Source organism: Phragmites australis, chromosome 11 (genome assembly GCF_958298935.1).
Source record: "Phragmites australis chromosome 11, lpPhrAust1.1, whole genome shotgun sequence".
NCBI classification, from domain to species: domain Eukaryota; kingdom Viridiplantae; phylum Streptophyta; class Magnoliopsida; order Poales; family Poaceae; genus Phragmites; species Phragmites australis.
The window spans coordinates 332,642-357,989 of record NC_084931.1 but is presented as its reverse complement, the minus strand read 5'-3'; the positions used below and the strand labels follow the sequence as shown (position 1 = coordinate 357,989).

Below are 25,348 nucleotides of genomic sequence, written 5' to 3'. Positions count from 1 at the left end.
TTCACTGTCAGCTATAAGTTTGTGCTCGCAATTCTGGTACGATGAAATGCACAATTTATAGTGCACTGGACAGTTGTGAAGAAACTATATTACGAAGTATTTCTAGAGCTACAGTTAACGGGTCCATAGCTCAGTGGTAGAGCAATTGACTGCAGATCAATAGGTCTCCGGTTCGAACCCGGATGGGCCCTCTGTATTCCTTTTTTATTAATTTTTTTTAGTTCTTCACGACAGATATGTATAATGACCATGATAGGGATTTCTTTCTGTTGGACTCATCATTCCCTTCTGTTTACTGTACCGACCTACTTCATGTCTAAACCGTAATTTAGTCAAAAATTAAAAATTTTGACAACACCTACTTTGTATTTTTAGTATAACTGGCTCGTTATCACAGGCATGTTAATATAAAATTCTAAATATGATATAAACAGTAATTAGTAAACTAAGATTTTATAGCGTTAACTAGATTATTAACATTATGGTGCGTGCAAACTTCTAAGTCCCAAGCTCATCATGCTCGTCAAAACGGTCAGGCATACCTGCAAAAGAATTAATGAGAGAGACAAACTCAGCAAGCAACAGTTATGAATATATACATATCTCACATACAGTTGAATAACCAAGTTGAAAGAAAAAATTAATCACAAAGATAGGCAAGGGCATGAGCAAGTAAGTACTCATTCTCATGATATAGTATTTGTCAAACCAATCTTCTATATTGTCTGTAAAACCATGATATCATATTCTCTAAACGCTATACAAGGTATGTATACCATGTTGCAATGCATACATGTTCCATATAAGAACCTCTTGATAGAGGCATCTTTAATTCTCTAATACTGTAATCATGTCAAGACAAATGTAAAAACGCACAAGCATGCTACATATGCTATGCTTCAATCTCCTTTGCCCTTCCACATGCAACACAAGGGAGTGCATCCTACCCTTTCACAGGCAAAATAAGATGCAAAGTATCGATATTAGTCATGGCGCGATGGCGATGACCGGTCTTTATCTCTATATAATGATATGCATATGTATGCATACGGCATCGTAATTTAAAAACCATATCCATGACACCATAGAAGCACCTTTATCATCGCCAATTTCATGCTTATACGATAGAATGAACAATGCTAGAGATGGTATGAATATAACATGTATGAATATAACATGGTGCGTATGATTAATTGGTCATCATACACCATAAGCGAGTGCAACTTTGTGTTCCTTTTTTATTCATTATTTTTTAGTTCTTCACAACAGATATGTATGATTACTATGATAGAGATTTCTTGTCTGTTGGAATCATCATTCCCTTCTTCTTACCGTTAACGGATGTGCAGTGATAGGTTGATGAATGAACTTAGCTAGATTTTCACCCAGCTTAACTAAGGGCTACTCCAACTATCCATGTGGGCAGACACAACAGGTCACGAAGAGCTAGAGGATATAGAATTCCTATTTACTGGGAAGAAAAGCGGTAGCTAGCTACAAAGGAGAGCACATCAGATTTTTTTTTTCCTATGTGGGAGAGAGAATGAATAAAAAGAGAAAAAAAACTACTGATTAGTAAATAGTCTACTCATTAAATATTATAGTCTATTGCATATGGAACTACATTAATTTTGTAGATAGTGCTATAATTATGCTATTGGATAAGTTAACTATTATATTATCTATTGGTGATATGTACAACTCTTGTAGATGATAGCTATCTATATTGTTGAAGATACTCTAACCATCCGTCTATCCGTAGTGGAGTAGGAGTAGGTAACATGTGTATCTTTTTATGTTTGGCCAAAAATTGCACTATATAACACGCAGGATATGGTTGCTTAAAATTGTCCAGACATCAAGTCAAAAATAATTTTCCTCGCAAAAAAAAATAAAAATAATTTTTCAAATATTACATGTACCTATCCTCTTCCAAATGTCTTTACTTAGTTATAGATAAATTGTACTCCCGAAAATAGTGTGTAAGACAGTTTGGCCGAGTGGTCTAAGGCGCCAGATTTAGGCTCTGGTCCGAAAGGGCGTGGGTTCAAATCCCACAGCTGTCAATCAATTTTTTCTTTTTCCTTGTTATTATCATTTAACTTTATTTTCTTTTTTTGCAATGAGTTGTACCGAAAGTGAAAAGTTCAGTCTTTTTTATTCTCAGCCTCTTTTGCAGCGCATCTCATTTTGTAAGGTTTTGCAACATGAATGGAGTTTGTCTACAACTGACAAACTAGTTAACCCAGAATGCAAGTGGATCTTATCTGGACAGGGACAGCCATATAATATATAGGTCGTTGCCTGAAATTATTTCAGTAGAAACCTTGTGTGCTGATTTACATGTTAGCTGCGGCTGGCTTTTATCATCAGTCAACAATATCCATGCTCCAAATTAAGGATGGATGGCTTTCCATGCGGGCCATATTTCCTTGATGAATACACCTTCATCTATCCTTCACATTTGGATTTGGATTTGGGTCCTTGTGGCTAGGTTCACCATGCCATATTGACTTATCCAGTCGGTGGTGATTGCAAGCAGAGGTGATTGATAGTAATCTAGAGGCCAATACAAGCATGGTTCTGATGAAGGAAATCCGCGACAAGTCGAAATCGTCATGAAAGATGCTAGGGAAAATAATGTAGAAGAAGCGCATGCATAATCTAGCTAGATAATATATATAAAGGCCTTCCTTCCTCTCAAAAAGAAAAAAAAAAGCCAAGTAGGCATGGACACCAAAACGAAAATTAACAGGGCACTTTAACAAATGATCATTTCATCTGAACAAGAGATTATTTTGTCATTTACATCCAAGAGATCTCTACTCTACATGCAGCCAGCCGTTCGATTTCAAGCAGATCTGATGCACGGCACGGCAGCAGCCACATTACATTATTCCCTTCCCTTGCCTGTAAATGTAATATATATACACTACGCACTTCGTAATGTAATCAATCAATAGGTTCTACAAGTATGCTCTCTGCTATCCTACTAGCTATTGGATGGGACTGCAGTCTACAGCTCCAAATTCAAACACCTGTAAAACTAACAAATTCTCTCCCCTTTTATTCTTCTGTTCCACGCAAGTTCCTGACAGTAACAAATCTTTCAAGAACAGTGAGGCAGGCAGCGTTTATTTTCCATACGCAATGTAATAGCTGCTTTATTTTGTACGTGCAGCAGATGGAGAGTTTTATGCCATGAAATCCTAAAAGGTGGCATCAATCACTGGTGGATAGCACACAGCTCCCAGTTTCCTTCACCATCGATGAGCTTCAACTCAAGGGAATGGAAGGGTATCAGAGCCGGCCTCTGTAAACAGGGAAAAGTTTCAGCAACACTGTAAATTTATTTCTAATAGCAACGTGTGAATGTTAGATGGTAGATTGACAACAAAGAACAGCTCAATGTTTCTTTCTTTGAAAAAAAAGAAGAATGCACCGAGAAGGAGACTGCTTGCATCAGAAATTAATGTTATCGCAGGGATTATGAGGACACTTACTTGTGAGGAAGTGATCACAGTTATGCCCATGTTAGTTGCTAGCCTGTACAAATGCTCTTCAACATCGACACTCGTAGCACTGCAATGAATTATACATTTTAGGACCCACAGTAATTGATCAGAGACGAAAAGAAAGTGGACACAAAGAGTATTGTGGCAAAACACACTTGGTGCACTCGTCAAGGATACCGAATTTAGGATGTTGGAAAAATAAACGGGCCTGAAACAAAACAGTTACACTCAGTTAACTCAAACAATGCGAAAGGAACAAAAAAAAATGTTTCCCAGTTAACACGGACCATCCCAAGCCTCTGTTGTTCTCCTAATGATAAAACATCTTCCCAGTTCGGAGTAGAATCCCACCCTTCTCTTTCTAGAAGATAGACCAACCGAACATTCTCTAGAATTGTCTTCAGATGATCATCCAGCAGAACAGAAGCACTAGACTTGTTACCTACATCAGCATTGAGTTTCTAGTTACCAGGACAAGCAACAAAGTAATTTAATACTTCCTCTTCACAAGTATCCTCCTAGATAGTCATAATACAAAGTTTAAATACACAGTTCTTAATAATTCAATAGGCAGAAATTTCAAAAAGTAAGTGGCGCATACCAGTTTTGTGTAATGAAAGAATTTTTATCTCCGCTTCCTCCCTTGAGAGCGGGTATATGATCTGATCCCGCAGAGTACCTAGGCTGGTATATGGATGCTGAGGAACATGAAACATCCCTTCAAGGGGCTTGGTAACCCTCCCAGAGAAGGTTGGCCACAAATCTCTGAGCACTCTAAAAATAGAACTCTTTCCACTACCGTTGGGACCTTCAGAAAACCAAGGTAAAATGAAACACCTTAACATAAGTTCACTGCTGAGCAAAAGATAAATAAAGGTCGCCAGCAGGAAGACTACATACCAGTCATCAGAAGGCCTTTCCCTTGTACCACATTGCATGACAGCTTGCTAGCCAATAGCTTCTGTGATGGTGTAACAATGTCCACTTCACGAAATGAAATAATTTCTTCTGAAGCCGCACTTATGGCATTGGAGGACACCACAGTATCTAGGGAAACAACAGTTTCAAAGGCATGTTTAACTAGTGTGAAGAACTGAATATACAGATCAGAAAAAACTAAACTAATGATCATATCATCAGCTGACTGAGAACATTATGAACAAAAAACTGCAACTCAACCCAACTATCAAAACTTTCTACTTTTCAGTGTGGTTGAAACATACAGCTCTTATAAATTATAATTTGCTGCCAACCCTTGACATTAATGCAAACATGCAACTATTAACAAAACCTTAATAACTCTGCATCATTTTCAGCATACTGCTATGTAGCATTACTATTAAACTTCGCATGATGAAAAGGTAATCAGTGCCATATTGAAAATGCTGTATTCTATTTCATGTGGCGAACTCCTGGGAAGTGCCAAAGCTCTATCATGACATGTGAAACTTACTCCTTTGAGCTGCACGCAAAAATTCTTCAAGCTCAAAGATCCGGTTAATCCCACCAGAGAGTTCGAGGAATTTCTTATGTAACTCGAGAATGTCACCAAAGGCTATGAAGCTTTGTGACACCACTGATGCCAGGAACCGTAGAGCATGTGCCAGCTCTCCTGTTGCACAAACCAAAGGAAATACACATTTTAGGAAGTTAAAAATGGAAAAACAAATTAGTTTGGGCCATGGAATACATTTTGCTAATTAGTAACCTTGAGTTGAGGTCAAAGCTCTGTCTCCCTTGTGCTCCAGAGCATATAACAGACTCAGACCCCATGTCACATTGTTAGGAAGTTGCTTTGTCACAAAATCATCAACAATACCATAAAGCCACTGTTTTCTCAACAGAATCTTTGAGTGGTTAAGTAACTTCATGAATTTAGCGTCAACCATCTGATATATGGGAAGAAAAATCGTAAGCAGAAAGGCTATTCAAAACAATAAAAAAACTAATTTGTTAACATAACTTGCACATTAGAATCAGCAAAGACAGTTGATGAGGCAGGGGAAAAAAACAATCCTACAAACAAATGACAAAGGGATAATTTGTTGAATGGTCTTCACTTAGAGTGCTATATAGACACACACACAGAGCTAGAGCGAGCTTATGTCAGGATTAGGGTCCACATTGTATTATCCCATCTCTTCTCTAGCCCATCTCAATCTCATGTAATGCAGTATTGCAGTGTGTGTATATAGAAACCTCATCAGTCTGGAATAAAATCAGCGTTTAATCTCGTTTATCTCCAATTATAACCCATTTAAGAAAAAAATTGAATCAGCCAGCTAGAAGCCACTCTTGAGAATAACACATTGTGGCAAACCTCTGCTAGAAAGGTGTCAAAAGGCTATGGAAAGCAAACTACAGCAGGCAGGATTGAATAATATAGAGTAAACTCAATTCAAGCAGTACTCAACTATCTGTCATTTGAAAAATATAGAGTAAACTCAATTCAAGCAGTACGCAACTATCGGCCATTATCTATAGTAAGGATAAGTTAAACATGATGATGTAGGAATTAAGCCTAGCTCAGTTGGTGGGTGGTATGGCTGAACAACCTCACCATCTAGGTTCTGTTAGATATATATATATATATATTATTCTGTGTAATATCCCCAGACTATAAGGGGTTCTCTGCATATTGTCACATGTACATTTTTATATATAGCCTAAGGTCTCTAGGAAATACAAGTTGCTATTTTTAACATGGTATCAGAGCTAGGTTTTCCCTAGGGACGCAACAACTCGTCCCATCTAGCCCACCCACCCTTCCCGATCTCATCTCGTCAGTTCTCTCTCTCTGCTGGCTCTCTCTCGTCGAGATCTGTTTCAACGTCGCCAGGGGTGCACCTGGTATGGTCCACGGGTGGGCCTGGGCACATCCAAAAATTTTAGAAACTAAAGGATCCTAGCCTGGCGCAAAGTGGTTCAGCTCATCTCCCAAGGCCCAAGCCCACGACGGCGCATGCCCTAACTGCACAACAACCTGCTCGCTCGCGCCTAGTGGTTGCCCTTGGCCTTCTCCCTGACGGCACAAGGCGGCGTGGCGCACGCGCACCTTCCACTCTTCCATATTCAACCCGGGCCCGGCAGCTGGCACTGCCGCACTCCCGCTTCGCACCTCCGCGCCCCTCATCGGCTAGCCCTCGTGCCCGCCCACCCGGTGCCCACGAGCCAGGGGCAAGGATGGTTACGCTACTGCAAGTTGCAGGCAGTAGCCCCGCTGCCCACTTGTTTGGTCGTCCCGTCGACCGTCGGCCCAGCAGTCGGGGAGTGTTGAAGCTGTCGTCGCCTTGAGCGCCCTTGGCCCTCGCTCAGATGCCCAGACCACGTGACCGCATTGCGCCGTCACTTTGTTGCCTCCGGCAAGAAGCATGCCCGCCACTCCGATAGTCGCCAGAGGTGAGTGATCAGTACTTGATTGCTTGTCAATTAAACTGAGCCAAATGGAAGGTGTGAATCAGACAATGAGTAGAAAATTCTTGATGGTGTATTGGTGTTCATGCAGAGTTAATCATTAGACATTAGTTGTGAACTTAATGGACTAAAAAAATGATACGTGGTATGTCGTGTTGGAACAGGCACACCCTTTCAGTTTTTTCTGGATCCGCCCCTGGTTGTCCCCCCGTGAACGTAAGCATCGGTTGCGCTCCCTCGCAATTCGGCCCGCCGTTTAGCTCTGCGCTTCTCCGCGTGGGCGGCTGCATTGATCCGCACTAGATCCGTGCGTCGGCTCCTCTGCGCCGCTTGCCCCTTTTGATCTGTGCGTATTGTCACCTGTATATGTGTATATATACTAACCTAGTGCCTCTTGAGAATACAAGTTGCTATTCCTAACAGGTTCAACTAATCTTCAACTTGAATTTGGGTGCCTATTTTCTTCTTAATACAAAAATCATCTAGTTCCTCCTAGGGTGGTCTCATAAAAAAACAAAAAAGAAAGCAGGATGATGTGATCGCAAGAAACCCATTATTTAGAGATCAAAGATAATGTAGTTTCATATTGAGCGGAAGTCTTAAGTCAAAAATATGAAGGAACCGTTCAATAACCCAGTCTTCACCAATCATTATACTTTACAATTGAGATTAAAACGAATGAGCGTGAAAATTAATGAACAGACAGTATTAACAAATTCCATTAAATGAACTTTGAGTATTATCCATTTAGTGTAAAGGAACTCACAGCTTTTTCTCTTGAACCACCACCAAAGAAAGCAATTGATTCAGCATGTGTCCGCAATCTCGAGTGCATGAACCTTGTGTAAAGTTCACCAGGTTAACACTTCGAGATTCTTTAAACAACAAGAAAGTCAACTCTGCCAAGACGCAACAAAGTATACGGTATTTACCTGAATGTTCCTTCAAGTTCCTGTTCTTGGCCAGAGAGACGACCAAAGTCAGGGGATACAGCTCTCAGAAAGCCCAAACCCAGTAGCATGTAAGCATACAGTATAGCAACTCCTCTTCGTCCAGACAAGAGCTTCATTCTCCATGTAAACCTGGTGAATTTGACTGGCATTATTACAATGCATTCCAGGGTGCTAACCAAAAAATAGACCAAGTAGATGGTTAGCAGTAGATACTAAGGATAACTCACCAAATAATGTCAACTAGTGGTTTTACCATTCCAGTAACTAAGCCAGCAAGGTCAGTGGTCAACTTGTCTACATCGAGTGTCAATCTTTGGTCTGCATCAATACTTTTACCTGACATGTTGAATACCTGAAAAACATGCTAGGCTCACTTAGCTTCGGTCAAAGCTGCAGTATTACCTCTGTTGCAACATGCAATCGTATTCCTAAATTCAGGTCCCAGCACAACAAGAGAATGCAAGGCAACATATATTTAGAAAAGGCACTGAACTATCATTTGACTAAAACTCTGTCCAAACCTCATGAACATGATCTAGTATGATGGGCAACACACTTTATGCCTATTATAAACTGTACAAATGTAAGTGGGCAACAACAAAAAGGTTATCCTTGCTCCTAGAGAATTTTCTCAAGGCTTGTTAAATCTCCCTGTCCATCTCAACTCCTAAAACACTGTCACCTTCAGCAACTAATGATGCCACAAGACAGCATGGTGTGTACTTAGCTTCTTCATCTTCACATAAAGGTACCAACACTAAATGCATTATAATCAATAGAAAACGACATGAGGCCAAGTCCCAGGTCGAACCTATTCCCTTGCTTGGTGTCTTTATAGATTCCAATCCCCCCAACCACACACACGCACACGCACAACAATGCATTAGTAAAAGAAGAGTTATTGCTGCTGCTTGCATCTGACTGTAAACTTTTATGCTTCCAGAGATACCTTCCAGAGCAGTTGTGCTCCCTGGAGTCACCAGCACCTTGTTCCATCATGCAGAGTGGAACACCCTTATTACAAACTACTAAAGCATTTTTGAGAAGTTACAGTTTCTTCATTGGGAGTATTTTCAAGTGCACTTTAGCCGGCTTAAATGCATATTCATTAATACAGGGCAAGGTTTAGGCAAAGGTCCAAGCATTAGGTTACCTTGCCATCAAAAAGCCCATAATTCAAACAACTGACTCCTTGAGCCGTACCATTACTCAAGTAGGTTGGATTGCCCAAATAAGCAAGGGCAGGCCAATAGTCCAAACATGCATAAGTGTCCAACAAGGCAACAACTCCAGCATTTCATACTGAGAAAATAGTCTCTAACTATCCACTAGTACAAGACTGTCTGGATACATAAATGATGCGTTCAAATGAGTATCGGAACAGCACGACACCACCTACAGAGTCCTTTGATAGCATAAGCAGAATATTGAGAAGCAACAGCATGCAGTTAATCAACCAGCGAAGTAAATTAAAGCATTCTTCAGACTGTAAGATGAGACTCGTAAGTGTTGTTGCTTGAGGATATACTCCTACCTTGTAGAATGCATTTTTTTTCAAATAATATTGAAGCAAATGATTGGTCATGCGAATCCGCCATCCAAGGGCAAGTTTTGCAGTAAGGGTCCTGTAAAGATACAGGTTATTAAGATCATGAAATCAAATACGCACAGAAGAAGCCATGAATCCCCCACAAGCTTAAACTTGCATGCCCCAAAAAATGCATTTCAAACTCTACATTAAATACTCCCACTAGAGAAACTTTGATGATAATATATTCCTTTTTGAGGAAAAAATTCTTGATAGTATATTAGACAAGTCAGCGATTAGAAAGTTGCATGTACTTCACTAAAACTGAAATGTGCGATGTTTGTTTATGGTCATTGTTATGTGCATGGTTGGGTAGGGTCAAAGGACCCAAAGGTAGCACGCCCACCCTTGGCTGGCTGGCCAGAAGCACTTCTCCATGCTGTCAGCCAAGGCTCTGAGGCCGGTTGAGACTAGAGAACTTCTTTGATATATAGGCATAGGACTCCCAGTAATATGTAAACTAATCACCTGATATGCATGCAATCAATTAACAAGATGTGCATGCAATTGATACCCAATCCTGATATACTCCTTCCAGACTCCAATCACAAATAAGTGTTGTTTTGGACATCAACATGGTCCCAAAAACACATCTTTGACTACTACATTTTGTTGTAATATGTTTGTAGAATATAGCAAACTTATACTATTATGAAACTACTTTTCGAGACAAATCTACACGTATCATTTTCAAATATTCAAACTCAATACATAGAGTAATTTGTAGCCAAAGTTTGAAAATGTTGACTGCACGTAACCCAAAACGACGCTTTTTGTGACTGGAGGGAGTATGCCAACTAATGCAACTTCCTTATATTAAGAAGATAAGCATTCAAACAAGTAACAACTTGCTGCCCCCATCTATTGCTATTGAAGGTGCTGCTGTCTTGCTGTTTGGCCGCCCTTGCAGGTTGTGGCTCTTGGCGCTTACGGCTATGTGCACTGCTGATGCCCCTTGTTCACTATTAATGCTACACCAAGCCTATGGTCTCCACGTGTAACAACTAACAATTACCTAGTTGTAAATCTCTTGAATGGAGTTAACCAAGGATTACCTAAGAGATGGAGCCACAAAAGAATTTGCAGCACTTTGCAGAATACTGACGCCAATCAAACGAATAAAAGCAGCTTTATCCTGTTCCAAGACAAACTTCACAGTTGTCCCTGACAAAATAGGATATATCATATGAGAAATTCACTTGCAGCTCTTCTAACAATAGAAGATATTGAAGAGAAAAAAAAGGAGAACCGTTCAACGAAGCAATACGATCTGAGATCCATGTACGAGAGAAAACAAGTACAGCAACAGAAAGCAACTGCCCGCCTTGTTTATCAAGTAGTTTAGGAACCTGGAGAGCAAGCAAATGGGAATAGCATTAGAATTTCAGAGTGTATTAACATCAGAGATAAGGTTCCTTTAGATAGTTTCAGATGCTTGGCCAGATATATGTGTAGAACCATTTTTTCCTAATAAATCCTGAGTTTATATTGCATTAGTATACTCGAATATTATTCTAACAACTACAGATATTTTTGTTCATACAGAGGAGCAACCCGGTACCAACAAGTAAAGGTATCTGAATTCTCAAGCAATGGCTGAATATGGATTATAGAGGAACAGAAATCTAAAGAGGATTTGTGGGGCACAAAAGGGAACAGCATACTAGTATTTTGAGCATTGCAGCCACTCTGGGAGGCAGAGGTCTTGGGTAACATCGTAGATGTGGAATCCGAGATGTCCGTATTGTATGTTCTATTTCCACCTTGGGGGAAGTTGCTATAACCTCTGTGGAGTATGAATGTTCCTTGGACCTCAATGAAGCATTGCTCTGGTACGGAAAACAAATGATATAGCAACATGGGTACGATGAGCTGTAAAAAATGATGGAACAGAAATCCAGAAGACCATAATCATATACCTTTGCCCTGCTCATAAAAGCCCTTTGAACAGCGAATGCATCAGATTTACGTTCAGTTTCTGATGATGAAAAGTCAGACTCTTCAGTAGAAAAGGATGAGTCATCCCTACAAAATTAGAAGTGTTACTGAATTTCTAGTGAATTAATTTTGGAAGAACAAACATTCAACACATGGTTTGAGGGGTTTCAACCTTCTGTGCTGAACATGCCAACCTCCTTCACCATCCAAGGACAAAACAATATCATGAAATGCAACTAAAGCTGGGCGATGAGATATTGTTATGCAGGATGTGCCCATAGCTCGAACCTTTTTGCAAAAACGTTCCTCCATATCAGTTGTTACAGCACTAGTGCACTCATCAAGGATGGCAAACTTTGGCTTATGGTAGAATAACCTAGCCATTCCCAATCTTTGTTGCTCACCAAGGGACAGCTCGTCACCCCAGTTAACTTCCTTATCAAGAGGATAGCGTTCGAGCAAGTATTCCAGATCAACCTGTGAAAGGAGCATGGTTAGTCAAGGACGTTCATGTAAGTTATAGCTCAAGAAGCCATGATATCAATGTAAATATCAACACAAATAGTATTACATTCTTTAGAAGGTCCACCATGCCATAATAGCTAAGTGGTTCGATCTCCTGATCTGCTGTAAGAGGATAGATTAGCTGTTCACGAAGCGTTCCAACAGCTGTGTATGGTCTTTGTGGGACGTAAAAGATCTCCTTATTCAGATCTGAACCAACACCAGGTTTAACAATGTGGCCAGATACCAGTGGCCACAGACCCCCAAGGACCCGGAAAAGGGAGCTTTTTCCGCTACCATTGGGACCTGGAATAAGAGTAAACTGTATAAGCATAATGGAACTTAAGCTTTTCATAACTGGGAGTCTGAGATCACAATGAGACATACAAAATAAGAATATAAGATATCCAAGAACATATGCAGAAAATTTCAAAACAATCCTACATAAGAAATTGCGCATTGAGACGAGCCTTCATAAGGCAATATACTCATAATCATCCCCTGTAATGATCATATCATCAACATGCAAGAGAAGAGTCCTACCATGAGACAAAGTGGGGACAAAAAGCGTAGGATCACGAGCACTAGCAGAAAAACTAGCAACAATCATCACAGAAAGAAAGTGCTCAAACCAGGCATGAGGAGCTTGCTTAAGGTTATAAAAAGAGCGGCGGAGATGACAAAGCATGCCCTCGGTAATAGTATACCTTGGTGGTTGGTGCATGTATACCTCCTCTCGCAGCTCACCATTAAAAAAGGTATTCTTGACATCAAGCTAAAAGATAGACCACTAACGCACAGAGGCCACAACAAGAAGAGTGTGAACTGCGATCATGTGTGCCACAGGTGCAAAAGTCTCATCGTAGTCACGATCATGCTCCTGCTGAAAACCATAGGCGACTGTCACGCCCGTTTCTTCCTCCCTCTGTCATGTGGGTCCTACTGGTCATCTCTCTCCTCTCCCCGATTCTCCTCCTTCCTTTGCTGTGAGCTGCATCACCCACCCTTTTGATTTCCGTTGATCCCACGCACATGCAAGCCGTTTCAATGCCGATTGAAGACGCCCATGGAATCTCCTAGCCTCTAACTGCAACATTGCATCAAATTGGCGAAGGAAATCGACGGAAGAAAAGGAAACCGAGCCACATTTCTCGCCGCCGCATTAAGACCCTGCCAGTCGATTCAATTCGCCCTCCTCCCGCTATAAAACCCGAATCAAACCTTCGGCCAAGCTTCTTTGCACTCACCGCGTCCAAGCCCTCAAAGCTCATCGAGTTTTCTCCACCTGTGAGCTCCTGCGTCGTCACCGAAGCTTCACCGCATCCCGCCGTCATCGTCGGGCCTCTCCAAGCCTCCCCGCATCTCGTCCTCCACGACCGTTCGCTATCGAGTTCCAGCCACCACACTGAGCTTCCATCGTCGCCGAACGTCCGCCGTGGAAGCTCGCCGTCACCGAGCCTCTCCGGTCTTCCCCGATGTGCTGCTACCCGTCAAACGAGTTCGCCGTCGCCTTCCGGTCACGCTTCGCCGTTCTCTGTCGACTCCCGAGCATCGTAGTGCCATCGTTGCCCTTCTCCGGCCATCCTCCGCCGTCCCGAGCCACAACCGACGCCTTCCTGAGTCGGAGCCGAGGTAGTCCCACCCTCCCACCATTCGATCTTAGATTTGCGGCATAGATTAGATGGTGGTTACCTCGAAAACACCGACGCGGCAGAAAACTGCTGCACCCGCACCGCGTGTCGTGTCCGATACGTACACGACGCCGATATGGCATCGATACGTATCGCCGAAGTATCGAGTATTTTCAGAATTAAAATAATTTTTTGGAATTTCGGACACCTCGCCGACACGTGCGGGATGCAGTGTCGACTCGGCTTGGCCTAACTCACGGGTCCTCCCAACCCTAGAGTCACTGCCAGACCGCATCAGACACACGCTCCTCATGCAGCCGTATCCGCCCGCCTCAACGAAAGCCCCCGCTCCTCGCCTCGCCGCACCACATGACACCTCCCCTCCAAGCACCGACGGCGGAGCAGAGACGCCGCCGGTACCTGCGAGGGTGGGCGGGTGGAGGAGAGGAGTACCTCGGTGCAGAAACAGTCGAGGAGGGTGAGGCGGCGGCGGGAGCTCGCGGGCAACCCCGCGAAGGGGTTCTCGGTTGACGGCGACGGCGCGCGGCGGTTGCGCACGCACCTGTGGCACGCCAAGAGGTTCTCCATGGAGAGGCGGTGCGGCTTCGTCCTGCCCGTCGGTGCCCAGGGGAGGTGAGCAAAAGTGCTAATTGGGAGGTTGCCGTGCGCTACAACTACAAGCTGAAAAATAGTTTTTTTTAGTTGTTTGCTGGCTAAATTTGTAGTGCCATTCATGCAGAAAAGAAATGCTTATGATTACAATACGCCTTGGTTTTCAATTTGGATCTTTGCGTGAGTTTCTACTTTCTATTCTGAAATAGTATTGCCTTATAGCAAAAATCCCAGACTGCTAGCTCATCTGTAGTTATAATTGACAAATGCAAAGATTGTGTTGCTATTCTAGTGTTTCATGGAGAAAAATTGGCTTCACTCCTTAGTTGTTTACACATAGGCTAATTAGTTTGTGTTGTTTACACATCTGCTAGCTCATTAGGATTGATCATAGAACAAGCTAGACTAACTGGAAATCCTTGCTAATTAGTTTCATCATTCTGTGGACTATAATGTGATACTGGAGGTTGGTGGTGTAACTGAAGTTTCTACGCATTAGGATTGATCATAGATGCGAATTCAAATGAGTAACACACTTAAAATTCATCGTAGAGAGGGAGGGGTTCAAGGAGTATCCTCAAGCGGCTGAAGAATGCTACCGTTGTCCATGATGCGAGCTACCTGGTTCCAATTCAGCTAGATGGTCCACAGCCCACAGGTAGAAGTTTCTTTCCTTTTTCCTTTGTTGTCTTGTGTTTTTTTTTCCATCCCCTGTTAGTATTTATTAGTGATTATCATCTTCTGATGATTCAACAATCTTACATGGGTGCTAGCAAACGTGCTGATATGATCAAGTGATGATGCTACTTGTTTGGCCAGGTGAATGCCATTGTCAACGCCAATTATTCAGTTATTCATCGAATGGATTGAAGTGATCATGCTACTTGCTGAAGCCTGAAGTTATTCACTGAAGTGATCGTGCTACTTGTTGATATGTAGAATTGAAGAGGCAAGGATGATCTTACAGCTATAAGTACATTTTTCAACTTTGCAACTTAAATTTTACATATATATATAAAATAATTATTAAAGTACATAGCCGCACCGCGGTATTGGTCATTTTGGGAGAATGCCGCACCGCGGTGTCCGATACGTGCCGTGTCCGATACGCGTGTCGGTATCGGTGTAATCTACTAGTTACCCCTACGCGGTAGTTGGCTATCAGCCGTTCGTTCTCAGATCGATGCGCGTGATTTAATTAGCCTTCGGCCTAGTCAGTGTGCCACGTGTGTGGCCACGCAGGCGTCTTTGTCCTATGTGGCGAGTCCGATCAGCACTTCCGAACCAAGTCAGCAGCACGATCAGTGATGACGTCAGCGATTGTGCAGTAAACTCGATTTTCCTTCAGAAAAATAATTCATGATAATTCGAATATTCCGAAATTAGGTTTTTCTTTATTAGAAAAATTCCAAAAAATAGAAAATTGTTTATATAAATGTTTTAATATGTTTTTAATAGGTTCTTAATTCTGTTTTATTTCTGGAAAAATAGTTTTAAGGTTAGAATAAATGTTTTTGTTTTGGAAAATAGTTTCAAAAATATATATTAATTTTGATAATGTTTAAAAATGTATTCTTTGATAAAATAAACGCTTTTAATTTGTTTTGATGCATATAAAAATTAGTTTTATTTCCAGAAAAATGCAAATAAATTTCATAAAATTGTTTTAATCAGTTTTATGCTATAAAATAATTCTAAAAAATTTAAATAAATGTTTTAGGCCTTTTAAAAATTAGGTTTAGTTCCAGAAAAATAGTTTTTAGTCGCTTAGAAATTCGTTTAGCCGTAGTTTTCACATCGTTGCTCCGATTTGGGCGGTTCTTGTGCCCAAATCTTCCTAAAATCGTGCTCTAGCTTGTTGTAGTGTTTGTTTTGTGTGTTTGCTTTGTTTAGTATTTGTTCTTAATGGCGCTTGTTTGCTCGCTTGTAGAGGAGTTTGTCCCGGAGGCGTTCGAGAACATCCAGGATCAAGACTTCGGGGATTCCGAGCAACTCAACGAAGAAGGCAAGTGTTCTTGAACATTTTGCACCTATTTTTTTGTAATTTTTTTTTACAAATTGCATGCTCGTCAAACATGATATCTCGTTGTCAGGGTTTACTAGTTTTTCATAACCTTCCTTGTAGCTGTAGTCTGGTTGTCATGTTCTGGGTAGAAAATGCTTAGTTGTGCTTACTCATGGGTAGCATAGGAAAAATGTTTTGGTTAATAATGATGAACTTTGATAAAAGTGTTTTAACTTGGAAAGTAGGGTCTGAGCAAGTTGGCATGTTGGTTGGCCTGTGGATATAATCCAGACAGAATTGTTGGCTTTCAGATAATTGGTTATTACCCTGTTGTTGGGTTGATGACGGTCTTACCCAGACCATATTAAGGACTGGTTTATGGAGCGACCACCTATGAAAACAGTACAACCACAAGCCTGGTATGGGACGGATCTAGCCAAGTAATTCGCTATCCTCTCAGCATTGTAAAGGTCATTTGGTGGTACAGGAATGGAAGGGTGTACTTCCTTCCTGAAACCGTAAGGCGCAAGAGGGGGCTTCTGGGGTGGAGGGTGTAGTCCACTTATGTACGGCGGTGAAATCTCAACGGGTCGACACGTGTTGAGAGAGGCGTTGGAAATGCTTTGTAATGAAATCTTGGCCGCACATCTCGGAAGTGTGTAAGTGTTTGATTGACACGGCAAGAAGGAGGACATGTCTTGTGGGTAAAGTATACGACCTCTGCAGAGTGAAACTGTTATATCAGTTGTGCTCACAGTCATGAGCTGCATGGACTCCTCACATGATTAGTCGGGTGGTTCTCGGATTGGCTTTGAGTTGGATCTGGTGGATCATAGTGGTGGAAAATATGATTCAAATTAGCTTTGTTTAGAGGTGGTTGGAACCTCGGTTGGGGGGCAAAGTGGTCGGAACCTTGGCTCAGGTCTTAAAGAATCATTCACATAGAAAATAGATTGCTTTTATAACTGTTTTATTACTAAAATGACATTTATGCAAACAAACCCTTGAGTTAAGCCTATCTTGACTTTTGGCCCACATGTCATATTTTTCCTACACTTGTTGAGTATTCCATATACTCACGCTTGCTCTCTCCCATAATCCTGTTGCTGCTCAGAAGGCGAAGACTACGAGAACTTCCCAGAATATGGAGCTGAGTTCTAGGCAGACGACTTTTCGGTCGATTGCCTGTGGAGTTGGGCGTCGTGTTAAGTTTATTTCCGCTACTTTGCAACCTTCTTTTAGACCCTTGGGTCATTGATGTAATAAAGTAACGTTGTAATAATAGATATTGTGTCTGCTACTCACTTATGACGTCACTACGTGTATGTTACTTGATCCTAGCATACATATAGTTTACATCGGTTTGATCTTAAAACCGGGTGTGACAGCGACAAGAGAACCATCAGAGCGGATCTTAACTTTATAGACCCACTTGCACATGATGGGATGAACACGTGGGGGAAGAAGGACAAGATCCCACGTGCCAGTGCACTCAAGAGCAGTCATCTCCTCTGCCATCGCATGTTGACATTCCTGATGAACAACATCATCACGGTAAGAAGACGGCTCGGCAAGAACAACATCAGCAAAACCAAAACGATTAGGAGGCCGAATCAACTGGTGATCACTAAGGGAATAGCGAGAAGATGACAGAGGAGCTGAATCTCCAGAAGGAGACAGCTCATCAGAAGGTGGCACGGCATGATGCGAGATACTATGGGAACAACGAGTGTAGTAGAAAGGAAAAGACGCAACAATGCCAGAGGGAGGATAATCTAGTGAGGTAGGGGGCAAGGGGGAGGGAGGCACCGAAGAAGGCACAACAGGAGAGGGCGCCACCAGTTGCCGGGGAAAAGAATCAGAAGTCATATGAAAAGATGTCTCTGAGTCAAGAATCCAAGATGAGATACCTAACTGTACAGAAGGTGATCTCTTAGTACCAAAAAAGGGAGTAGCAGTGCAAGCAGAACCTATCAGCGATGAGGTAGACGTAGCAACCAGGCGTTGAAGCAGTATCACAATGTCATGCTGAGTGTCAATTGAAGAGATAGTCAAGATAGAAGCACCAGTGTTGTCAAAGATGCTTCTTCTTCTAGTAGTAGTTCGCCTCAACATGACCCCCCCTTGCTGCAATAGGTGCAGCAACGGCGGCCACCACCACCAGGGGAAGCCGCAGAAAGCGAAGGAGTGGCACTAGCAAGCAGTGATATAGACGAAGATGGCAGTGTATATGAAGACGTAGGTGCAGCAGGTGGACGAGCAACTAACACTGAGGGAAATGGTAGCAGTCTAGAGCCACGCAGATGAGTCTCCTCCGAATGTATCTCAGTAAGGGCTTCAACAAGTGTAACATGAGGATGACGTGCAAGTAGCTGAGCACGGCACTGCTCAAACTCTGAAAGAAGACGAATCAGGAACTCGTAGAGGTGACGAAAATCCCTTTCAGCATGCAGGTCAAATTAACATTTATAGGAGTGGCAACCAGCAATGCAAAGAGAGTCCAGCTGACACCATATTGTTGGCATCTGAGCGTATAACACGTCAACAGTTGCATCACCCTGCTGAAGAGACTGCTCTTGGCGAACAAAAGACAGGTAGAGAGCATCATCAGAAGGCTCATAGTTTTGACGAAGATGAGTCCACATCTAGAAGACAGTAAAAAACTCAACAATCTTAGAGAACTGAATAGACGCTGCGCGAGCATCATCCATCCACTATGCATAATCAGACAATTGATCTCGATATAGCTCCAGGGCATCCTGGTATGTGGAGACAACATTATTATAGGCAGCGGTGACGGCTTCAGTAGCTGCTTTGTCGGCGGAAGGCTTCACAGGCTCCGTTGAAAGAACAAGGGAAGGCGAACAAGGAATGTCGCGAGAGAGAACACCGCAAAGACGAAGCGCACGCATGTGAATATGCTGCGTAAAATCACGGTAGTTGACACCATAAAAAATCACCGAGCGGCGAGGAATTAAAACAGTGCTCGATGAAGAAGACATGGTACCTGTTTTTTTTTTTTCTCAGAGTCACAAGTCGGTTACAGCGTGGCGCGGCCGGGGGAGGGCGGCGGCACAGGCGGAGCCAATGTCGGAGGCGGGCTGAACCGACCGAAGGAGCAACGACAAAGGCGGATCCGGCCAGGGGGATAAGAATCCGATGGTGGTGAGGGCGGATCCGACGGCGACAGAGGAGGTGGAGACGGATCCGACAGCGGTGGAGGCGGATCCAGCTGATGGCGTTGGAGGCAGAACCGATTGATGTGGGAGGAAGTGGATCCGACCGGTGTAGGAGGAGAGAGAAAAACCAGTGGGGAGAGGCAGGCCGACGGGTAAGACGATTTGCTATGTACCAAAAGAAAAACTAGCTTTGATACCATGTTAGGAATAACAATTTGTATTCTATGGAGATCATAGGCCAATATATATACATCTACAGGTGGGCAATATGCAGGAAACCCCTTATAACACGGAGATATTACACAGACTAATTATATATCTCTAACAAAAACAAGAAGATTACCGGTGATCAAAAGATTAGAACCCGTTTCTACCCGAAGTGTTAAATCATCTACCAAGACATTCCCAGCAGGTGTGACTACCTGCAATCAATCAATATCAGAAACTTGGAAATATATAACAAATAAAAATGAATATGATACTCCAACCAGCATGATATTACCTTAACACCAGAAAATTCTATATGGTTTGCTTCACTGATATAATTTCCAAGAGACGAATTGTGATTCAGCGATCTATCACGAACCCTAGACAGCTCACGTGAAACATCCAGTAACTCACGAATCCGGTCTGCATAGCCACTGTGAAATTACATTGAAAATCCAAAGGCATCACAATCATGATGATACAAAGTTCAAAAGTCAAAGGCTGCAAATGAGCAGAAAATGCACCAGGAAAGGGGCACAGGCCCCACCAAAGTTTTCCCAAAAGAATTCAAAATTATTGTGTGTGTTGCATGTAAGCCCACATTCTATAGCTGTAATAAAGTACGGAACCCATTCAAAATATCATAAATGTGCACTAGAAACTAGTGCAAAATTTTAATGGCCCTGTCAGTTCTTGTATACAAAATGATCCTAACAACAGTAAGCAACAGGTCAAATCAAACAGAAAGTAATTTCATAAGTTGCACAATTTTGAAAAGAACTCTGAAATTTAAAATTTTCAAAAACACGGGTTGGCAATAACATCAGGAGAGGAAGTTGACAATTTCCAGTTATATTCCAGCAAAGCACTACAACAAAACCACATATTACGTCTTCAGATTGGAATGATACTAAACCATTAAACAACAAAAACAAAAATGAGATTCTTCCTTCTTCCTGAAAATAGGCATATCATAGCTCTAAAATGGTATCATTAAACAAAGCTATTGTCAGTCTGCAATTGTGAGAAACAATAGAATAAGAAGTGTCAGGTTGTCAAGTACAAGTACACAAAACAAAATCAGACTTTAATTGGATGGCATGTACCACTGTCCACTAACTTTTTCAAGCAAAGTGTCACCTACCATGACAGAACGGAAACGAATCGGATTGGGTAATGCTAACAATTTGCAAAATTGATGGAAGCTGTACCTCAGAATATTTAAACGTCTTGAGCTGATGGAAAGGATCCCAAGGGATTGAAACAGTGATATGATCACACTTGTGTGATATCGAAGATTGCTCAGCATTTCAGCCCTTCCTAAGGTAGATGAATCAGGTCTAAGGTTGCCGGAGAAGAAAGGTTCAATAATAAGGACAACTGCTACAGTGGCACCAAAATACTTCAGAAAGAAATCTTGAATCATGCCAAACCACCAGTTTTCATGACGCACAAGATTCAGGTGCCCAACAAGAGCCTCAAACCGCTGCATAATATGAGATGCTTCTCTGTTCTCGCCACCATAAAATGCCACACTCTCAGCATGCGTTCTTAATCGTGAATGGAGCTGGCGATAGTCTCCTTCTAGTTGCTGTTCTGTGGATTTCAGCTTTCCAAAAGCAGGAGAGAATTTTCTAATTGCTCCACCAGCGACTAGTACATACGCCTGAATGCATTTACGTATTAATAATATCTACTAGTGGGGGGAAGAAACTGGCGGTCGTGATACGTTACAAAAACACTAAGGAAACAAATTTGAGAGGGTATTATTGCATCCTAAACTAGTAAATGAAGCATCACTATCAAAATTTTGTATTAAAAATTTACCATAATCCAGAATACGTATTTTGGACTAGCATAAGAACAAAGGCGCCAGGTATATATTAATCCTTCTGCAACTGCAGCCAGATCATCCTGTACAAGTTCACTTAGTTCAGAAGAGAACTTGGGGATATCACTAGCAATCCTTTGCTCTGGATTTGAAATTCGATGATCCACATGTGAGATCTTGTAGTAAACCATATTCTGGACATACAGCAAACAAGAGCATGTGGATATCTTGTTAAGATTGTATTTGAAAAGGCAAAGCATTAAATTAATGGCAAAAACAGCCGCTAGCCTGTGCACTAAAAGTATATGCACCAGCTAAGTCAACTGCATTTTCATAATAATACATGGAGAAAAAAGAAAAGGAAATCAACTACTAAGACCAACATCAAATATAAAATCTTCACAACTTTGCAGGAAAACGTAAATAATGCCATACCCAACAGACTGACATAATTTAAATAAAAATCAGGACACTAGAAAAGGAAAGGGAGAATTCTCAGCCTCCCAAACAGCATGCTGAAGCGAGCTAGAAGAAACAGTAAGCACATTTGGTCATGAACCAACCTGTTGGGCTGTGTATTAGTTGTAGTGTAAAAAGGTCTAGGCCCAAGAGGCCCATGCATATGTCTTGATATATGTATGTACTCAGCCTAGAGAGAGTGATTCCAGATTTTCCCCCAAAATCGTCCTAGCTTCTATACGACCTAATACTATAATTGCCTATCACGGAAATGAAATTCATCTTATTAAACTGTAGGAGATTAGCACACATGATGAAACATAGTCCCCCATCCTCTATATTTTAGGGAATTTATTTTTTCCTATTATATAGACAGCTACAGTATTTTGTAATGTGCAATCTTTGCTGCACCAGTCACTAGTGTTTATGTATTTGGTCATTGATATATAGAAACTTAGAAAATTAATCTTTCTTGGAATTCAAACTTTATAATACTCTTCACAACATGGGGGGGGGGGGACCTATGCAAGTGAGAAATGTGTGCATTAGGAAGGAACCAAAAATGGAACCATTGTAGAGGCAAATTGATCAACAGATGTACCTCAAAGTAATTGGCATGGACGAGATCTGTCAAAATTTTCTTGAAGCGCAAACTTAAAGACCCTGTTAAGTATTTTGAGGTCTGATATACTGTGGATTGGAGGAAGCACAATATAAGATTTTCTATAATCAAGCGTGTAAATGTTGGGACGCGCCGAAGAAATGCTGCTTTAAACAAAAAGCCTTGAACTTCTGCTAATCTATGCCCCACAGCAGTACGCAGCACCTGCAAAAAACATGTGATGCTGAGAATAATGTTTGTAGATCATTAGTAAAGCTTCGAATACCGTCTAAACTCCAGAAGGTAGTATCACATCCCATAAACGATGGTAAAAACAAAAGTTAGTTCCCAGTGATGGCAATTTCGTCTTACATAAATTATTTTAGACATTTCAACATTCACAGACGGAACAAATGAAAACTGCATTAGCTTTAATTGTTCCTTTACGTTAAAAAAAAGTGATCTATTTTAGCTTGCTTCATCCACTTGAAATGTCTCTGTCAAGAAACTAGGATGAATAGTACAGATTAAATGACTTATGCTTCCTTTATATGCTAGGAGTGGCAGCAAAGGGATATTCACTTGCAGAACAGCCTCAAAATAGAAAGAATTGAAACAAGTACACAACTTACAGAAAATGGAAGAACTTACCGCTGTTAGTATCAAGCCGAGAAGGTAGCGTGTGCCATTCGGGCCAATCTTTTTCAGCAGGATAGCAGCTAGGAAATGCAAAGATTTGAGCCCATTTTTTGTCTGCTTTGTTCCAACCAATCTACCATCGACACCATTTTGACTCAACCCCTCCCCATTCCTGGCCAATGCACTGGCGTCGCTGCCATAATTCGGTTCGGAACGCCTTCTCCGTTGGCTCTGGCTTGACCGGGCATACGCCAAAGCCCCACCGGCAAGCAGCGCACCGGAAACAACTGCAAGAGTCCTCCTGATTCCAAGCAATAGATTGTGAGAAAACAAAAACTGCATTTGACAATGGAATTGGGAGGAATAGATGGGGGAAAGCAAACTTTGCGGTCAACCAAACCAGACCTCCTTGAAGCCAGAAGCCCCCGTCCATGCTCCGTCAACTGCAGCAGCTGCAGAGACGGCATGTCGCCGCCGCAAGATGGCCTCCCCGAGATCTTACGTACGACAACAGGTAGACGAGCGCGGAATCAAGGCGTCCCTCCCGTCGCCGCGAAGCATCGCTGCATCCGAATCGGACATAGAAAAAAGAAAGAATTTTTTAGGCCAAGTAGGCAGGAGGAGAGGCGGAATGGGCGAATTCGGGGGCGGAATATGGTGAATCCTGCACCGGTGAAACCAGCGGCGGAAAGGGAGAGCAGCCGGTGGGTTCGATGGTTACCTCGATGTCGGCGGAGGGGGGCCGATCGGGGAGATCGCCCGCCGGCGACGAGGGAGGGAGAGCAGCAGTAGATGCCGCGAAGCAGAGAAGCGGAGGGAGAGTAAATAGTGCACGGAACGGTTGATGAAACTAAAGAGAGAGAAAGGGACACTGGGAGTCTAGGACTAGGATTGCAGAGAGAGACAGAAACAGACTGACAACCCGAAAGACAGACAAACCCAAACCTTCTCGGAAGTCGGAACAAACTATCGTCAGCAATTTGTACAAGCGTCCCAACATTTTCTGTATTCTTTTTTTACTACTTTCCTTTTGTCATGTGTGAGTGTCTATGAAATTTTGCAAGAAACTGTTCGATTGAGTTGAATATGAGAAAAATCCCTCATTCAGCTCCCATTTTGCGTGCCAGGGTTATGCAAGAAATTAAACCATCCATGAAAATGCATCAATATGAACAATTTTTTTTTCTTTGCCATCGAAAGGAATAAAATGATCATTTTCTTAAACATGCATAATTATAAGGGAAAATTACAAAAACCCACAAGTCAGATTTTTCATAAACCCATTTGCAAATCATTTTATTAGATCTCACACCAAGTCATATGTTTCCAAATTCCCCCATGTCTGTAGCTACCATCTACATGATACTTGCATGGATCTCCTATATCCCCTTTGTCCATTGTGGCTCATGGTGGGGCCGGTGACTACGTAAGAGATCTATGCATGCACCACGTAGACGATCAACGATCAACGCAATAAGGAAGAATTTGAACATAAAACAACTTGCAAGTGTCACAACATAACAAAATAACTTGTAGAGGAAAATCAGAAGGAGATTACCATAAATATAGGAGGAAACATAAACTTTATTACTTCCAAATGATAGCTCTATTTTTAACAGATTATAAAGTATTTTTCATACAAAACTCTCACATAATACATAAGCTAAACTCTCATATTTTCTCCTCTAAAACCCTAACACAAAGCTCTCAAATGAATTACTCAAAAGAGCACAACCAAGCCTCCCTTTTATTTATAGTCTAGATTTTTTTGACCCCTAAATTTCCTAGATTACTTCTAAAATGCATTTCTCTTACAATACACTTCTACCTAACATCGAGGGTATTTTTGTCTATTTTTTTCTCGTCCATTAGACAACCATAATACCTTCATGACTTAATTTCGTCTCGACGCAAGCTTCACGATGATGTCACATGTACTTCACAAATTCCCACGATTTTAAAATCAAACCGCGAAACCGTCTTACACGCTTCTCAAAGCATGACTCGTCGTCACTTTCTTACACTTTAAGTAAGCAACACGATGTTAACATGTGTATTCTGTTTTGATATCTTAACCGCCGGCAAGTCTCTCCCGTTCTCAATCCCTCGGACCGTCTTGTCACTTGTACCGGCATCCCTTTCGCTTGACTTTGACAACACGCTGTCTCCATTCGCTTTCTCACATTTTGCTTAATATTCACGTGTATAACTAGAATCGCTCTTGATTCCGTCCGGCCTTCTTGATCATCCGGCATCAAGTACCCCGCTTAGT

The 25,348-nt window shown here is 41.9% G+C and overlaps 2 protein-coding genes and 2 non-coding genes across 6 annotated transcripts; 3 read left to right on the top strand and 1 right to left on the bottom strand.

The window, feature by feature from the left end:
* Positions 1-119: 119 nt before the first annotated feature.
* TRNAC-GCA (transfer RNA cysteine (anticodon GCA)) lies at positions 120-191 on the top strand. The gene has a single exon. It is a non-coding gene; the product is annotated as a tRNA-Cys (tRNA).
* Positions 192-1,986: 1,795 nt separating this feature from the next.
* On the top strand, positions 1,987-2,066 carry TRNAL-UAG (transfer RNA leucine (anticodon UAG)). The gene has a single exon. It is a non-coding gene; the product is annotated as a tRNA-Leu (tRNA).
* Positions 2,067-2,744: 678 nt separating this feature from the next.
* On the bottom strand, positions 2,745-23,941 carry LOC133884670 (ABC transporter D family member 1-like). Of its 3 annotated transcripts, XM_062324173.1 has the most exons (26): positions 23,798-23,941; positions 23,482-23,639; positions 23,089-23,377; positions 22,438-22,662; positions 21,374-21,571; positions 20,758-21,212; positions 19,842-19,980; positions 19,683-19,761; positions 11,980-12,218; positions 11,581-11,885; positions 11,390-11,495; positions 11,135-11,299; positions 10,720-10,819; positions 10,526-10,634; positions 9,417-9,507; positions 8,110-8,234; positions 7,862-8,011; positions 7,696-7,768; positions 5,224-5,404; positions 4,969-5,127; positions 4,416-4,562; positions 4,117-4,323; positions 3,803-3,957; positions 3,671-3,723; positions 3,504-3,582; positions 2,745-3,313 (listed from the first exon to the last, which is right to left on the bottom strand). In XM_062324173.1, exons 2-26 carry the CDS (start codon positions 23,541-23,543, stop codon positions 3,227-3,229), a joined length of 3,978 nt encoding a protein of 1,325 aa, XP_062180157.1. In that variant the 5' UTR covers positions 23,544-23,639; positions 23,798-23,941; the 3' UTR covers positions 2,745-3,226. The 3 variants fall into 3 exon arrangements, with proteins under 3 accessions (XP_062180157.1, XP_062180158.1, XP_062180159.1); XM_062324174.1 differs by lacking the exon at positions 4,117-4,323; XM_062324175.1 differs by lacking the exons at positions 22,438-22,662; positions 23,089-23,377; positions 23,482-23,639; positions 23,798-23,941 and having other exon boundaries at positions 20,758-20,866; positions 21,374-21,489.
* LOC133884360 (ribonucleases P/MRP protein subunit POP1-like) lies at positions 13,855-16,174 on the top strand. The gene is made up of 4 exons (XM_062323736.1): positions 13,855-13,959; positions 14,007-14,176; positions 14,710-14,813; positions 16,086-16,174. The coding sequence occupies exons 1-4, from the start codon at positions 13,855-13,857 to the stop codon at positions 16,172-16,174; spliced, it is 468 nt and encodes a 155-aa protein (XP_062179720.1).
* Positions 23,942-25,348: the final 1,407 nt, after the last annotated feature.

Coding starts and splice junctions, on each gene's coding strand:
- LOC133884670 (XM_062324173.1), bottom strand. CDS start 23,543: ATGCCGTCTCTGCAGCTGCTGCAGTTGACGGAGCATGGACGGGGGCTT. Junction 19,762..19,841: donor TAGAATTTTCTGGTGTTAAG/GTAATATCATGC, acceptor GATTGATTGCAG/GTAGTCACACCTGCTGGGAA. Junction 11,300..11,389: donor CTTTTATGAGCAGGGCAAAG/GTATATGATTAT, acceptor TTTCCGTACCAG/AGCAATGCTTCATTGAGGTC.
- LOC133884360 (XM_062323736.1), top strand. CDS start 13,855: ATGCAGCCGTATCCGCCCGCCTCAACGAAAGCCCCCGCTCCTCGCCTC. Junction 13,960..14,006: donor GCGGAGCAGAGACGCCGCCG/GTACCTGCGAGG, acceptor ACCTCGGTGCAG/AAACAGTCGAGGAGGGTGAG. Junction 14,814..16,085: donor AGATGGTCCACAGCCCACAG/GTAGAAGTTTCT, acceptor GCTCGCTTGTAG/AGGAGTTTGTCCCGGAGGCG.